Source organism: Trichechus manatus, unplaced genomic scaffold (genome assembly GCF_000243295.1).
Source record: "Trichechus manatus latirostris isolate Lorelei unplaced genomic scaffold, TriManLat1.0 scaffold00071, whole genome shotgun sequence".
Classification (NCBI taxonomy): domain Eukaryota; kingdom Metazoa; phylum Chordata; class Mammalia; order Sirenia; family Trichechidae; genus Trichechus; species Trichechus manatus.
Genome location: NW_004444007.1, coordinates 12,109,143 through 12,122,106, shown reverse-complemented (window position 1 = coordinate 12,122,106; position 12,964 = coordinate 12,109,143). Strand labels below are relative to the sequence as shown.

The following is a 12,964-nucleotide window of genomic DNA, read 5'->3' as shown; positions in this document are numbered from 1 at the left end:
CTTAAAATTTAAGATCATGGAACATGAGTCTTAGTTAATCAGAAAAAAAAAAAAAAAATCCCACTGCCAGGAATTAACTACAGCATAAAATTTACTTTTTCATCAATTTCTTGAGTCCGTATCGAAAATACATTGTCACCTGTCATTATTACTTAAGTTTAGTCTTCTTTAGGATGAGTTCTGCCCTCTGTATTTTAGTAATGGTTCTAAATGTTCCCCCACTCTACCTTTTGTATTTTAGTAATGGTTCTGAATGTTCTCCACTTAATGGAGGGCACGTGAGAGCAGAGATGTAAAATAAATATATTCATATATTCACTGGCTTCTCTTTTAAGTGGTCAGGTCAGAATCACTGAATCAAGAGAGTTTTGGATTATATCTTGATTTAATTTATCTGTTATAAGTCCTCCTTTTAGTAACGTAAGTTAAAAATGGTTGTAAAATTTGCATAACTGTATAGTAGGCTTCCTGTTGGATAAGTGTTCAAATATATCTAAAATACTCATTTCTTTCTTTCATTCAAGTTGAAATGATGTCCTTGCTGTGGTGAAATTGGCATGTGTTTAATTGCAAGATGAAAATTCTGTTACACCGTAGGAAAAACCAAAGTAAACACAGCATTCTGTGGGTTTTTTTTTTTTTTAATCTTTTTGTAAATATTAAGTTGGTATATTATTTTTGAAATATAATAATCTGTGTATATTTTATTCAAGTGAAAATGATCTCTTTGCTATATTTTTGTGTGTGTGTGTTTTGTTTTTAAAAGCTAGACATCCTGAACTTGGAGATAAATCTATTTTTATAGTAAAAATTTTATATTATAGTATTGGAAACTAGATTGAGGTGCTTAAGCTTTTCTAATGTATGTACAGTATTGATGTAGTGTACTTTTTCTTTTTGCTCAAATAAAAATTATCCTTTGCTGAGGTGATTTTCTTTGTTTTTTTAGGCCCCGAACCTGAGATAGAAGGTAAATTCTTGGGATATTGCAGAATTGTAACAAAACTAAGATAAGATACTGGTGGCTTCTTGCATTGTTGTTAGGTACCATCGACTCGGTTCCAACTCCTAGCGACCCTATGTACAACAGAAGGAAACACCGTCCAGTCCTGAGCCATCCTCACAATCCTTGTGATGTCTGAGCCCATTGTTGCAGCCACTGTGTCAATCCAGCTTGTTGAGGGTCTTCTTGTATATGAATGTAAATATTAACTTAGGGCGATGTGACTGTGTGTTACCAGTAGCTTGGCTTTAAAGTTAGTTTAGACACAAGGACCATTTTTCACAGCATAATAAACTCCCATTCTTACACTCCCCACCTGCAGCCCGCAGACCAAATTACCATCAAAATGGATCCTTCCCTGCACATTTCACCTTTGCCAAACGTGCGCTTCCTCTTTAATTTATCCTCAAAACCATGGCAGCTCCTGATGAAATTGCCACCAGAGGAAAGAAACATCTTTTCATGAAAGATGTTTTCTTATTTACTTATGCAAGCAAAATGTCCCCAAATCCTCCAGCTCTTTGAGGTCACCTTTTACTTCAATATTCATATAAAATGACTCAAATCCTTATTCCACAAGTTCCTGGTCCTTCTCAGGATTTCTGGGGACATACACGATCAAGATCACTCTTTGTGAATAGTTGCTCAACTCGAAGAATGTATCAATGTCACTGAATTATACATGTAGAAATTATTGAGTAGTTGTGTGTTCTGCTGTGTATATTCTCAATAACAACAAAAATAAAGTAAATGATAAAAAGAAAAACTCAATAAACTGACCTAAACTAAAAAAAAAAAAAAAAAAATCACTCCTTGCTCTAAATACCTATGCGTAATGACTTCTCAGTATTCTCTCTCTCTCATCATTTTGTCCCCCAAGGCTGCTGTTCTTTTTTCCCTTCTTCATTTCTTTTCTCCCTCCATTTTTTCCTCCCTTCCCTCATCCCTTCCTGCCTTCCTTCTTCCCTCCCTTCCTTCCTTTTCATTCCTTCTTCCCCCCATCCTTCCTACCTTCTTTCCCTCTTTTTTCTTCTTCCTCTTTCCTTCCCTCCCTCCCTCCTTTGCTTTCTTCTTCCTAGTTTGGACCTGAGTGCAGGGGGATGAGTTGGCCATGCTCCTCAGTTCATTGCTCACTATCATCATTGGTCCAGGCCAGGCCCCTCTCTTGTTTACATTTTAAATCTCCTTTATCCCTATACCAGCCAGACTAAATCCACTGCTGTCAAGTTGACTGCAACTCACAGTGACCCTGTAGGACAGAGTAGAACTGCCCCATAGGGTTTCCAAGGCTGTAAATCTTTATGGAAGCATATTATCACATCTTCCTCCTGTGCAGCGGCTCATGGGTTGGATCTGCTGACCCTTAAGTTAGCAGACGGGAGCTTAACCGCTGAGCCACCATGGCTCCTTCTTTATCCCTACACCTCACTCTTATTACCCTCTCCCCATAGGCAACCATTTTAATATGTTTTAATGTTTATTTCTTTTTGTTTGTATACATTCTTATCCAATGTTTGTTCATTTTGTGAGTATATATTTCTCATTCACATAGTATTGTGATGTAGATATTATGTTTTCTTTTCATATAGCATTGTTTTTAAGATCTGTCCACGTTATTATGTGTTCATCTAAAAAAGGCATTATTGCTTCTAACTGCTGCGTAAAATACTCTGTGGTGTTCATCTTTCACAATTTACCCTCCGCTTTCCCAGTAATGAGCTCAGCTGCGAAATCACACTGCAGTGAATATCTTCTCCTTAAAGATGTCTGGGAGGATTTTGGGGGGAATTGTTGGGTCTTAGAGCATGCGTGTACTTAATTTGACTAAGTAGTGCCTGGATGTTCTCTGGCATAGCTGTACCAATCCACATTCTCCACCAACAGTGCCTGAGGGTTCTCTGCAACCTACCAACATTTCCCATTACCCTGCTTTCTAATTTTGCTAGTCTCATAAAGTACTATGGCATTATTTCTTCATTTATACTTCTCTATTAATCAATGATTTTGATTTTCTTATCATGTGCATGGTAGTTTTTGTTTTTTTAGTTTCCGCTATTCTTTTGCCACTTCACATTCTTTGCCCAATTTCATATTGGGGTTGCAGTCTTCTTTCTTGTTGGTTTGCAGAGTTTCCTTTTACATTCTAGATATCAATCCATGGTTAGTTTTAGACATTGCAAATACCTTCTTTCAGTCTGTCATCTATCTTCTAATTTTATCCATGGTGAGCTTTCTTGAATAGAAATCTTTAATTTTTATGTAATTAAAGTCATTAATTGTTTTTCTTATGGTTTGTGTTTTTGAAGCTTTGTGCTGCTCTTCTTCTATGCAGTCCACCCCAGCTACATTGGATTCAGTCCATCTTCCTTTGTTGAGCATTTAATATGAATGTTTGAGACTCCTCTTTGATTCATGAAGGTGCTTTTGTAAATACTTCTGAGCAGAGTCTTTTGGTCCCAGAAAACCACCTAGGTGTATGACATGCCAAATACATGTATGCCTGTCCCAAAGAGAACTTGGGAAATCCGTGGGCAACACACAAGATTGCTCCAGCAAAGTAGCATTACCCTTCTGGGCTATGCCATTCACAACCAGATCCTCCTCCAAGGCAGAGCAACATGTTGGTGGGAGTCAGCCTTTGAATCCCCAGGTTAAAGAAATCATGGTTCTGTCCACTGACGTTCTAGGACAGCACAGGAAAGATGGAGTCATCCCATATAACTTCAAGGGAAAGTGTAAGGAAACAAAGAGAATCTTTTTTTGTTTTTTCTTTTTGATTTCTGTATCCCAGACACCTAATATTCACCATGCCTAATACTGAAACAAATGAAATATCCTTCTTTGCACAGCCCCTTCACAAAGTGCCTTATTATCTTCAAAGGAGAGCGGACTTTTTAAATATCAGCTCAGGACTCACTTGGTCAGTGACTGCTCCTTATCTTATGTATAAAAAAAAAAGTTTCCATCGAGTCGATTTCAACTCATGGAGACCCCATGTGTTGCACAGTAGAACTGCGCTCCGAGGGTTTTCAAGGATGTGATCTTTCAGAAGCAGATTACCAGGCCTTTCTTCTGCGGTGTCTGTGGGTGGGTTTGAACTACCAATGTTTCAGGTAGTAGTGGTGTGATTAACCATTTGTACCACCAGGGGATACCAAGACCTTGTGAACGCAGACAGCTGAAAGAGAAGCTTCCCTTTTCGGGCCCGTAAATTTTGTCTGCTCTAAATGCAGAACTCAGGTACTGTGGGTCTCACCACCCAATTATATCAACAGTTTACTCCAGCAATAGTCTCTAGGTAGTTCATCTGGAGCCTTCTCAATTGCCGAGTGATAGAAAGGAAGTAAGACGATGTGCCTTGGGGATTTTGTACAGTCCTTTTTAAAGAAAGGACAAGTTTAAGACAGAAAAGTATTATCAAAGTTTAAATTATTTTAGTGATTTAATTTTACTATAAACACAACTTGAAACATTGGAACTTTTTGCTTTATTATAGAAGACACGAAACTCTTGACAGCTGATATGGATGCAGGTAAGTTCAATTTTACTTCTTGAGTAACAGTGGTTCAGTGGTTTATGTTTACATTTTAATGTTATGTGTGTGTGTGGGTATACATAGATTTGATTCAAGCAATAATTAACTTTGATATCAATTAAGTTAAAAAATAGCATTATTCTTTTCCTATGATTTTTCAGAAAAACAAGCATAAATCCTTTTGAGAATTGTTTTAAAAAATGAGTTATTTCACGTGGCTGCTTTTGAAGTGAAAACAACACTTTACTGCTATATAAAGTTTTTCTGTTTGTTGCAAGCTTTGCCAAGTCAGTCTTGTCGAAAACAACCAGATTTCAAATGTGCCCCGTGGCATACATTTTGAAATAGAAAAACAATCTAATTTAATTGAATTAACCTGCTCTTTCACAAGACTTTTAACATTATAATACAAGGCCTGCGTCTTGGGAAGATAGTAATTGATAAGAGCTTTCAGGTCAGATTGAGCTGCATTGAATCCTGACTTGGTTATTGATTGGTTATGTAACTTTGGGTAACTTAACCTCAAATAAATTGGGAATAAAATAGGTGCTATTTCAGGGGGATTTGGGACTTAAAACTCAGATGAGACTCCCTTCTATTTGCCAGGCTCCCAAATTATTGAACAGTTTTTTTGTTTTGTTTTTTAAATCAGGCAATGAGTTAATGATTTAGAACTCAAAAGATACTGATATCAGTCAGAAGGGCTTTTTCAACAAAGGCCCTTTATTTTTTACTCAAGATAACATTAATTTTCAGGTACTACCCAAGCTAGTTTCACAGTTCCCAATGGATGAGGCATCTCTTCTTTCAAGTTCAAACAGAAATTTAAGACTTAACATTACACTCTTTCCCTAACTCAGTTCTTAGGCTGGGTAAGACCAAAAAGAAAAAAGAAAAAATCTATCTTACCTACATTCATTTACAACTTCTTTCTCTTGGCGACCTACTTCCTTCTTGTACGCCCAAAATGATTCCCAGTGATATTTAATTTCCTTTCTCATGTGGGGCTCCATAGGTGTTACTAAGAAGCAAGCTTGCAGAAACATTCCTGAAGTGGTGAAACAGAAAGAGAGCATCTGATGCTTCTACTGTCTTCCTTTGCCATGACTTCTCTTGTAAACACGTGTCTCAAGCCTTGCTCTGTCACGTTCCCAGTGATACACGTGCCACACGCGAACAATCACGGGGGAAGGAAACATCATCACACATCAAGTGACTAAAAAACATTCCAAGGCCCGCTGATGCTGGATTGTCCAGGGGTCCCTGGCACGAAACCTCTCAGGCCTGATACGATGATTAAATAAGATAAACTATGTAGAAACTACTTAGCAAGGAGCCTGACACATAGAAAGTATTCAGTATTAACATCATTAATGCTAATATAACATCATTGAAAAGACTTCCACATAAACAGTCTCTGCAAAATGAAAACTATGAGGGTAAGAAGATGCAGTTCTCCACATCAGCTTATTCTGATGATTTCGGAATGTGGCCCCACCATGTTACTGTAGTAATGCCTGGACATGTGATGTCTCTCATCGGCTAGAGCCTGGTAAATGTTTAACTCCTCGGCCAGCCTCTTTCTGCCACTTGTCTGCCTTTACGCAGAGCTTCAGACAATCAAGCCAATTTTAATAGTAAGCCAACATTTGTAAAAAGATGAATAGTACAGTTTAGCATCCAAAATAATTTACTTATGTATCAGGCCCATTTTGTATTAGCTATGACTCTGTTCTGGTTTTGTGGTATAGATAATCAAGAAGTGTCTGTCCACAAGGTAATGAGTTCAAAATAATAATAATACAACGTCTTCCTTTCTTGAAGAAAGAAAACGGATAAAGTCACTTTTACCTAAGCTATCCTGTGGAGTTACAAACAGCGAGCATATTCGAAGGAAACGAGTCGTGGGAGGAAAGGCAGCAGAAGCGGTAAACCTGGATGAAAAGACATAATGTTTATTTCTTAGGAAGAGCCCAAGGCGGTGGGGCGGGGGGAAGAGGAGGATGATATAATTACAAGCCACTGGGATCTTAGAACAGAAACTTCTTAGGGGTACTTCTTTGTAACGCTGTCTGGTAGAATGGTAGTGGCAATACAAATGTCTTTTTTAGGGGGACTTCCCATGGCAGGTGGCCATTAGGGATGGTGAAAAAATCAACTGTGGAGGAATTTATATTGGTGGCTGTTGGATTCTGACCGCTGCACATTGTGTAAGGTAAAAAATGTCTCCAATAGATCTTGGATTTTCTCAAACAATGAAAATGCGTAATACAGATTGTGGAAAATGGTGAATAAAAACATATCTGAGAAAAGTCATTGAGAAGATGTACTTTATTAACTGTTAAATACCCTCAGATATTCATGACTGGGTTCCCAGATGCAATCACCCAGAACCTACTGGCTTCCCACAGACCAAACTGCTTGATCCCAGGTGGTAAGATCAAATGCCTGGTAGGTACTTCACTTGGCTCATGTGCATGGTGGAAAAGTCAGTAGACACTATCTACATTTTGTAGAGCTGGGATCAAACAGTTCGGAGGAGTTTATGACTGAAGAGTTTGTAAAGAGATAATACTAACCCAGCATTGTCTCTAGTCTCACCTCAACAAAGTTGGTACTTAAGGAGCTGCATGCATTCAAAAGCTCCAAACACACAACTCATTTTTTTCTCATTTTTTCCCATCCATGTACCCTTAACTGTATTTGATATGTGTTTCAAGCAATAAAGGAACTGATAAAAAGCTCAGGGATAATTAACTCACAAGGCTAATCAACTCTAGCACTGACCAGCTTGCTCTGTGATTCTAGATGAATAGTTTACATGGGATACACTGCACCACTCCAGGGGGTGCTCCTTACACTGTTTGGAAGTTCCCCAGGCTGCAGAGGGTCCTAACTGATGGACCACGAGTCACTGAGGGATTAGCCAGCTGAGGAGTTGGAGGAGACTTGACTGCTGAAGATCAAGTCATGTTTTTTCCTTCTTTGACAGGGTTTTGAGATTCTCAGGTCAGAGAGTGGGGTAGGCATAGCGGTTCTTTTTTTTTTTTTTTTTTAATTTTATTGTGCTTTAGGTGAAAGTTTACAGTTCAAGTTGGTTTCTCACTCAAAAATTTATACACATATTGTTTTGTGACATTGGTTGCAATCCCCACAATGTGACAACACTCTCCCCCTTTCCACCCGAGGTTCCTTGTGTCCATTCATTCAGTTCCTGTCCCTTCCTGCCTTCTTGTCTTGCTTTTGGGCAGATGTTGCCCACTTGGTCTCGTGTATTTGACCGAACTAAGAAGCATGTTCCTCACATATGTTATTGTTTGTTTTATAGGCCTGTCTAATCTTTGTCTGAAAAGTGGGCTTCAGAAATGGTTTCAGTTCTGAGTTAGCAGAGTGTCTTGGGGCCATAGACTCGGGGTTCCTCCAGTCTCTGTCAGAACAGTACGTCTGGTCTTTTTTGTGAATTTGAATTTTTCTCTACATTTTTCTCCCACTCTGTCTGGGACTCTCTGTTGCGATCCCTGTCAGAGTGGGCCGTAGTAGTAGCCAGGTACCATCTAGTTCTTCTGAGCTCAGGCTAGTGGAAGCTTTGGTTCATGCGGTCCTTTAGTCCTTCGGGCTAATATTTTTCTTGTGTCTTTGGTTTTCTTCATTCTCCTTTACTCCGGGTGGGATGGGACCAATAGCTGTATCTTAGATGGCCACTCACAAGCTTTTAAGACCCTAGACACTACTCACCAAAGTAGAATGTAGAACATTTACTTTATGAACTGTGTTATGCCAGTTGACCAAGATGTCCCTGAGACTGTGGTCCCCAGCCCTCATACCTAGCAACTCGATTCCTCCAGGTGTTTGGATGTGTCTAGGAAACTTCCGTGACTTTGCCTTGGTCAAGTTGTGCTGACTTCTCCTATGGTGTGTGTTGTCTTTCCTTTACCAAAGTTGACACTTGTCTACTATCTAGTTAGTGAATTCCCCTTCCCCTCCCTCCCCACCCCCATAACGATCAAAGAGTTTTTTTTTCTGTGTGTAAACCTTTCCTCGAGTTCTTATAATAGTGATCTCATACAATATTTGTCCTTTTGTGATTGACTTATTTCACTCAGCATAATGCCGTCCAGACTTATCCATGTTTCGAGATGTTTCACAGACTCATCATTGTTCTTTATCTTTGCATAGTATTCCATTGTGTGTATGTACCATAAATTGTTTATCCATTCCTCTGCTGATGGACACTTAGGTTGTTTCCATGTTTTTGCTATTGTGAATAATGCAGCAATGAACATGGGTGTGCATATGTCTATTCCTGTGACGGCTTTTATTTCTCTAGGATATATTCCTAAGAGTGGGACTGCTGGATCATATGGTATTTCTACTTCTAGCTTTTTAAGGAGGCACCATATTGTTTTCCACAGTGGTTGTACCATTTTACATTTCCACCAGCAGTGCATAAGAGCTCCAATCTCCCCACAACCTCTCCAACATTTGTTATTTTCTGGGGTTTTTTTTGTTGTTTTTTTTTTCATTAGTGCCAGTATTGTCGGGGTGAGACGGCATTTCATTGTAGTTTTGATTTGCATTTCTCTAATGGCTAGTGATGGTGAGCATTTCCTCATGTGTCCTGTTAGCCGCCTGAATGTCTTCTTTGGTGAAGTGTCTGTTCATATCCTTTGCCCCTTTTTTTAATTGGGTTATTTGTCTTTTTGTTGTCGAGGGATTGCAGTATCTTGTAGATTTTAGAAATTAGACCCTTGTCAGATATGTCATAGCCAATTTTTTTCCCCAGTCTGTGGTTTGTCTTTTTATTCTTTTAATGAAGTCTTTTGATGAGCATAAATGTTTAATTTTTAGGAGCACCTAGATGTCTAGTTTCTCTTCTGGTGTTTGTAGTTAGTTATGGTTTGTTTTCCATTTGTACCATGTATTAAGGCTGCTAGCATTGTCCCTATTTTTTCTTCCATGATCTTTATCATTTTAGGTTTTATATTTAGGTCTTCCATCCATTTTGAGTTAGTTTTTGTGTATGATATGAGGTGTGGACCTTATTTCATTTTTTTATGAATGGACTTCCAGTTATGCCAGCACCATTTGTTAAAGAGGGCATAGTGGTTCTGATGCAGCATTGGCATGTGAGAGGATGTCTTCTGAACAAATGGAAAATATAAGATTCTTACAGGGCCAGTAAGATTAGATGTAAGTGACTAAATGACAGTACCCAAAGGTGTTGATTAATGAATCAAGGTTAACTTGGAGAGGGGCAGAGCTCAGGACTCTGGCCTCAGTTCTGAACTTTGGAATGAGTGAACATCATTTACTGACCACCTGTTACCGAGTAGGTACTGTGCCAGGTACTTCCATATATGTTATTTCATTTAATAGTACTAACAGTCCTAAGAAGTAAATATTATTCTCACCATTTTGTAGATAAGCAGACAGACTGACAAGCTGCATCATGTGGCTAAAGCCAAAGTACTAGTCAGTAGCAAAACTAGGAGGATAAAATCAAGCTCACTGTATTTGACAGTAACTTAGCTGAAGGTCTACTTAGCAAATCTTAGCAAATCCCCAAAGCTGGGAGGGATAGCAAAGACGTTGAATGATTAAATATGTTGAACAACATCCATAAAGATCTTCATGGATAGAAGCAATGAGCCAAATCTAATTTCTCCCATCTAAAAGACCCTTTTCTCTTGGCTTCTGTAACACAACACGCTCTTGGTTTTCCACCTACCTCTATGGCCATACCTTCTCTGCCGCCTTTCCAGGCTCTCTTCCCGGGACCAAGCATTATTGCTCAGGTATTACTGCTCAACTCAGATACTGAAGTTCGTCAATTCTTAGCCTGCCATCCTCTCCTCTCCTTACTCCTTCACCCTAATGTTATCTGTGATTTCAAATACCACTGCATCCTGGCAAAATAATACCTCCAGCCTGGACCTCTCCTCCAACCACTGACTCTATATTCAACTGCCTGTCAACACTTCTTGGCTATATCAAAAGTACATCAAATTCAAAATGTCTAAGACAAGTTCATAATGTCCTGTTCCAATATTTCCAATCTCAGCAAATGAGAACACCATTCATCTAGTTACACAAGGTGGAAATCGAAGAATCATCCCTGACCCATTTTACTCACTCATTCCCACCCTAGGTCAGCCGATAATATATCACCACCTCTAGATGGTATTTTTAATTTCTAATTATCTAATTCTCAAAACTTCTCTCCATCTCCACCATTACTGACACCTACCTTTACCTCGCGCCTGGATTATAAAAATTGCCTCCTGATTGGCTTACCTACATCTACTCTGCCCAGCCCCCTGCCCCCACCTACCCATTTTCTACTGTGCAGCAAGAGTGATATTTCCACACATGGTTTTGATCGTTTACCACTTAAATTCAATGGCTTTACATTCCCCTTTAAATGAAAAACTAAATGAAAAATTTAACCTGACCCATTAGGCCCCACGTGATCTGATGGTCTGACCCTTACTTAACTTTTTGCGGATCTCATCTTGCCCCACAGCATCACCTCCTGCCCCACCCACTCTGGACTTCTTTAAGATACTCAAGTGCACCTTGCTCCCTCCTGTAAAACCTCAAAAACAAACCAGTTGTGTCATGTCAATTCCAACTCATGGTAACCGCATGTGTTATAAAGTAGAATTGTGTTCCATAGGGTTTCCATGGCTATGACCTTTTGGAACCAGATTGCCAGGCTTTTCTTCCGAGGCACCTCTGGGTAGATTCAAACCACCAACCTGTCAGCTAGTAGTCGAGCACTTAACGTCTGCACCACCCAGGGACTCCTCCCTCATGCAAAGGGACCTTCCTGTGTCGTTCCCCTGCCTGACGTGATCTTCCCTGCCCTCTTTGCCTAGTTAATGCTATTCTTCATTCAGACCTGAGAGCTCAATCTTCACCTTTTCAGAGAATCTTCCCTGACCCCCTGAAGTCAAAGCCCTCTTTATAAGTTCTTAGAACCCCATGTCCTGTTCACTCTTCTCACTTTTCACAGTTGAACACATCGTAATCAGTTTCATCTATTTAATGCTGCCTCTTTCCATAGACCCTGAGCATCATGGGGCAGGAAGCATTTCTGATTTTGCTCATTGCTGCATCCCCAGTACCTAGCATGGTGTCTGATATATAGTAGGTGCACGGTAAGTATTTGTTGAGTACATTGAATGAATAAACAAGATTAACCCTTAACCCATGCTTAGAACCTTTGAACTTGAAAAACAACCAAAATTAATATGAAGCACAGCATCTGCAAACACTAATGGAGGAAAACCTGTGTGCTGAAGAACAAGCTGTTATTTCCTTCTTTGACAGAGTTTTGAAATTCTCGGGTCAGAAAAGTCGGGTAGGCGTAATGAGTCTGGATTCAGGTATACGTGCGTCCCATGTAAGCAATTTATCCAGAATCACAGAGCAAGCCGGTCGTGCTGGAGTAGTATGGGAGTTAATTAGCACTGAGCTTTGATCATTTCCTTTATCGCCTAGAATGCATGTCAATTATTTTTAAAGGTACATGATGGGTAAAATGATTGTGTGTTTGGAGCCCCTGAATGTATGTAGCTCTTTCATCAATAAACAAAAGCACCCCAAGCACCTCATTAGCTCCTGGGACGGTGTTTAACTGTAAGGATTAGAACCAACGTTTATGATTACCTGAATCATCATCATATAATGATAAATTATGTTCAGATTATGCTGTTTGAGAAGGCAGAAGGTATATAGAAAATACATTTTTAAAACATCTCCTTGAAGGTATTTAAAATAAGTTTTGTTGCTTAAGGAATATCCATTTTGTGAAATACTTGATTTTTTTGGAAATGCTAGGCCATGAGGTCATTATTTAACACTTTACTTTTAAAAGGGAGTCCCCGCCACATAAACCAGAGACTTCATCAGCCTGAGACCAGAAGAACTAGATGGTGACCAGCTACCACCAATGACCACCCTGACAGGGAACAGAACAGAGAGTCCCTGATGGAGCAGGAGAAAAGCAGGGTGCAGAACTCAAATTCTAGTAAAAAGACCAGACTTAATGGTTTGATTGAGACTGGAGGGCCCCAGAAGACATGGCCCCCAGACTCTCTGTTAGCCCAAAACTAAAACCTTTCCCGAGGCCAACTCGTCAGACAAAAATTAGACTGGACTATGGGACATAAAATTATACTCGTGAAGAGTGTGCTTCTTAGCTCGAGTAGATACAAGAGACTAAATGGGCAGCTCCCGTCCAGAGGTGAGATGAGAAGGCAGAGAGGGTCAGGAGCTGGTTGAATGGACACGGGAAATCTAGGGTGGAAAAGAGGAGTGTGGTGTCATAGTATAGGGAGAGCAACTAGGATCACATAACAATGTATGTATAAATTTTTGTATGAGAGACTAACTTGAATTGTAAACTTTCACTTAAAGCACAA

The 12,964-nt window shown here is 39.5% G+C and overlaps 1 protein-coding gene across 1 annotated transcript in view; it reads left to right on the top strand.

The window, feature by feature from the left end:
- Positions 1-12,964, top strand: part of CFI (complement factor I) — a 73,464-nt gene that overhangs the window by 51,848 nt on the left and 8,652 nt on the right. The window contains exons 11-14 of the mRNA XM_023734801.1: positions 950-970; positions 4,500-4,535; positions 6,363-6,466; positions 6,650-6,753. Coding sequence (XP_023590569.1) covers positions 950-970; positions 4,500-4,535; positions 6,363-6,466; positions 6,650-6,753 — 265 coding nt within the window. The remainder of the gene's footprint in view (positions 1-949; positions 971-4,499; positions 4,536-6,362; positions 6,467-6,649; positions 6,754-12,964) is intronic.